The 3,056-nt window shown below is 37.8% G+C and overlaps 1 protein-coding gene across 1 annotated transcript in view; it reads right to left on the bottom strand.

Moving 5' to 3' along the window:
• Positions 1 to 2,110: 2,110 nt before the first annotated feature.
• LOC137628497 (synaptic vesicular amine transporter-like) overlaps positions 2,111 to 3,056 on the bottom strand; it is a 17,252-nt gene continuing 16,306 nt past the window's right edge. The window contains 1 exon segment of the mRNA XM_068359652.1: positions 2,111 to 2,729. Coding sequence (XP_068215753.1) covers positions 2,658 to 2,729 — 72 coding nt within the window. The 3' untranslated portion in view covers positions 2,111 to 2,657.

The raw sequence follows: 3,056 nt of genomic DNA on the forward strand, positions 1-3,056 counted from the left end.
GCAAAAAATTTAACGTCGATATTACAATTTGTTTTTTGGGGACATGCAATAAAATTGGTAGTTGGCATCCGCTGGGCTTGTAAGCACTCACTTCATAATCCTTGCTTAGCGATGCCCTGTCCTAAAACGTATATCCTAACTCTGCCTGTTCCTTATCATATACCATCCTATAATTGACACACTGCATTAATGCACATTCCGACATAAAGTGAGAAAAGGAAAGGAAATCCCGCGGAAAATCTACGAGAGAATCATCACATTTAATGCTGAATTGAAAAGGAAATTATGCTTAGGTTTACACAGAGACACAACTTAGCCTGAACTGGTCCATCTTTCATGAGGCAGTTCCGTCATGAAGCTTAATTTAGTGTCTGGATACTAACAGATTAATTTTCGTAATTTGCTTCTTGTTTTATGTGCTTAAATGATTTTACTTCAGATTGAACTGATCAAATATTTAGTTAAACCAAGATCTTGAAAGAGGAATATCTTTAATTTCGTGTTATGGCTTCACCTTATTGCATGAATATATTTTTTTTTATTTAAGTTTGATTTGTGGTAATTTTCCATTCATTACATTAATTTCTAATCGTTCTCATCATAAGCTTCCTGTTGATGAATATATTTATAATTTTTACAAGTTTATCTAAAAAGTCGAATGCAATTGTTCAGAAGTTTGACGGGCAAGATCTCATTGCCCTTCCCCTTCAGAAGACAATATTTGTTTTGGCATTTCTTAACGTGATGTGCATTTCTAACCATTATGTGAATATACCATACTTTAAATGTGCATTTCCGTTTAACAGCGAAGTCATAATGCTTTGATCTTAAAAGTCGTATTTCTTCATTTGATGCGCTTTTCTAACCGTGACTAGATTATCTGCTTGATTGGTTCATGAAAAGTTATACAACTTTCATGTTGATTAATGAAGAAGTTAGGTCAATATTCAGTGGAGGCTCGAACAGAGTCGGTGCCAAAAATATTAATGTATTTGCTCCTGATATCGAAAGGCAATTTGCCAAAAAGTGTATGAAAAATAATGTATTTCCAGTATTTAGGATCATGAAAAAGATTGTGAAAAGGTCATGAAATAACACAGAGGACCCTTCAGATGTACAAGGATTTCCCGTCAGGTGCATCAGACGGCTACTACCCACGTAGGAGACTCTGGCGCCTCTGCCAAATCTTCTCGGACGCATCTACAGGTGTTCTGGGCTGTTAAGTGCTTCCCATGTTTCGTGTCACCGATGGTCAGGTGTGTGATACATCTAAATTTTAACAGGCTGGAACGCCCGTGAGCGCTGGATAGGCCCGTGGCGCCGAAGAACCCTACGGACTTCACAATCATTTCAGGATTTCAGGGATCTATAAAAATCAGCTATCTCACTGTCGTGAAAAGAAATGAGACTCTGTCAGGAGATTGTTCGTGTCCCACTAGAGGCGTTGGACGTGCTTCTTTATTACAAAATAAATGAATGTGTTTCAACTCGTTGTCCATTTGTTTAGGTTAAAAGCAGATTGTACAAAATATATGTCTCTCTAGGTAAATGTTGGAGTGAAGTTTCGCCTCTGTCTACCTCGAAACGTGGAGACAGGCTTCTTCTTTTACAAAATTACGTCGAGTGATATATTATATAGAGTCTACTGGTCGCAGTCACCAGCGCCAAGGCAAAGGTGAGCTCTTAACTTCTCTAATTTCCCAAACGGTTTCCCACTAAGGGAAACAAATGAAGAACGAGAGAAGTTAACGTGTTGCGTATCATTTAAAGTAGGGGTTCTCTTATCTACGTCATGTGACGAACAGGTAATGCTTCTCATCTACACGCAATATAAAAGTCATGTTTCCAAAGATGTTTTATGTTTTCGTTGAGAGTTGGTGCCTGGTGCCTTCTATTCTTCCGGGAGTTAGGATTTTGCGAAAATGGCTGTGCCGGCCATTTCAAACAGAATCCTTACTCGGAACAAAGTCAGGATGTTTAAAAAGCCATTCGGTCACTGTCACCCTTGGGTATAGACAGCTAGACAGCGAAAGGAGATATTGGATTAATTAGAATTGGAGTAGGAAATTAGGACGATTCGCTCGGTATCTTATACTCGGTTAAATTCCTCTTTTTCAATGTAAGTATTCCATTTTCATATTCATAGTTTTATCATCTATTTGTTTTTCTGAAAAAAAGTTGGCAAATATTTCCTAGTTTTATCATCTCTTCGGTTTGATTATTTTCAGTTTACTTCAGCAAAATTAACGCGTCCGTTTTCCTCATTTGTTTCATCTCCAAATTCATTGGAGACATTTATCCTTAATAATACCAAATGTCATAGAGGGTTTAATAAGGTTATATATCTATATATCTCCTGAACACTGATTTCCCTCCGCCCCTTGTCATCATGGCAATCCACAGTTTAAGTTGAAAACATTTCTACCTGAGCGAGGATACCTTCAATGTACCGTCGCACTGAATAACAGCTGTTCAAACATCTCCCTTGAACACTAAAAGTCAAATACTTTCTTAACACGGACGAAAGAAACGTCTTTGTCATCCTTTCATGCAATTCTAAACTCTATCATCCATCACGCCGGAAGGTCGCTTCGAAGGGGCGTGGCTTCGGTGACCTCCCGTGACCCTAGAGGGCGGAGCCTGTTTCGTCTTTAACCTCAGTTCTCCTCTTCGTCTTCGTTTTTGTAGGTGACGTATCTCACGGATGACTTCTCTCCGTATATCAGACCCTGGAGAGAGAGAGAGAGAGAGAGAGAGAGAGAGAGAGAGAGAGAGAGAGTATCTGTAATTGTTCCTCGATTTATATGACTTATCTTTAAATTTATGTCCAATCTTTCGTAACATATTTCATTAAATCCTTATTCTATATATTTCATGTTTAGCAGAACCGTTCTTTATAAAAAGTATTAATGTTTTGTTTTCATGCGTTTTGTTATATGTTAAAAAAAGGCCCAACCTGGCTACGAAGGATTTAGACTTTTTATAATGATTGAATCAGCCACCCGATTAATCAATTTAATTTCTTTAATTATTGATTAAATTATCTATCGGCTGTT

The sequence above is a fragment of the Palaemon carinicauda genome, chromosome 36 (assembly GCF_036898095.1).
Source record: "Palaemon carinicauda isolate YSFRI2023 chromosome 36, ASM3689809v2, whole genome shotgun sequence".
Classification (NCBI taxonomy): domain Eukaryota; kingdom Metazoa; phylum Arthropoda; class Malacostraca; order Decapoda; family Palaemonidae; genus Palaemon; species Palaemon carinicauda.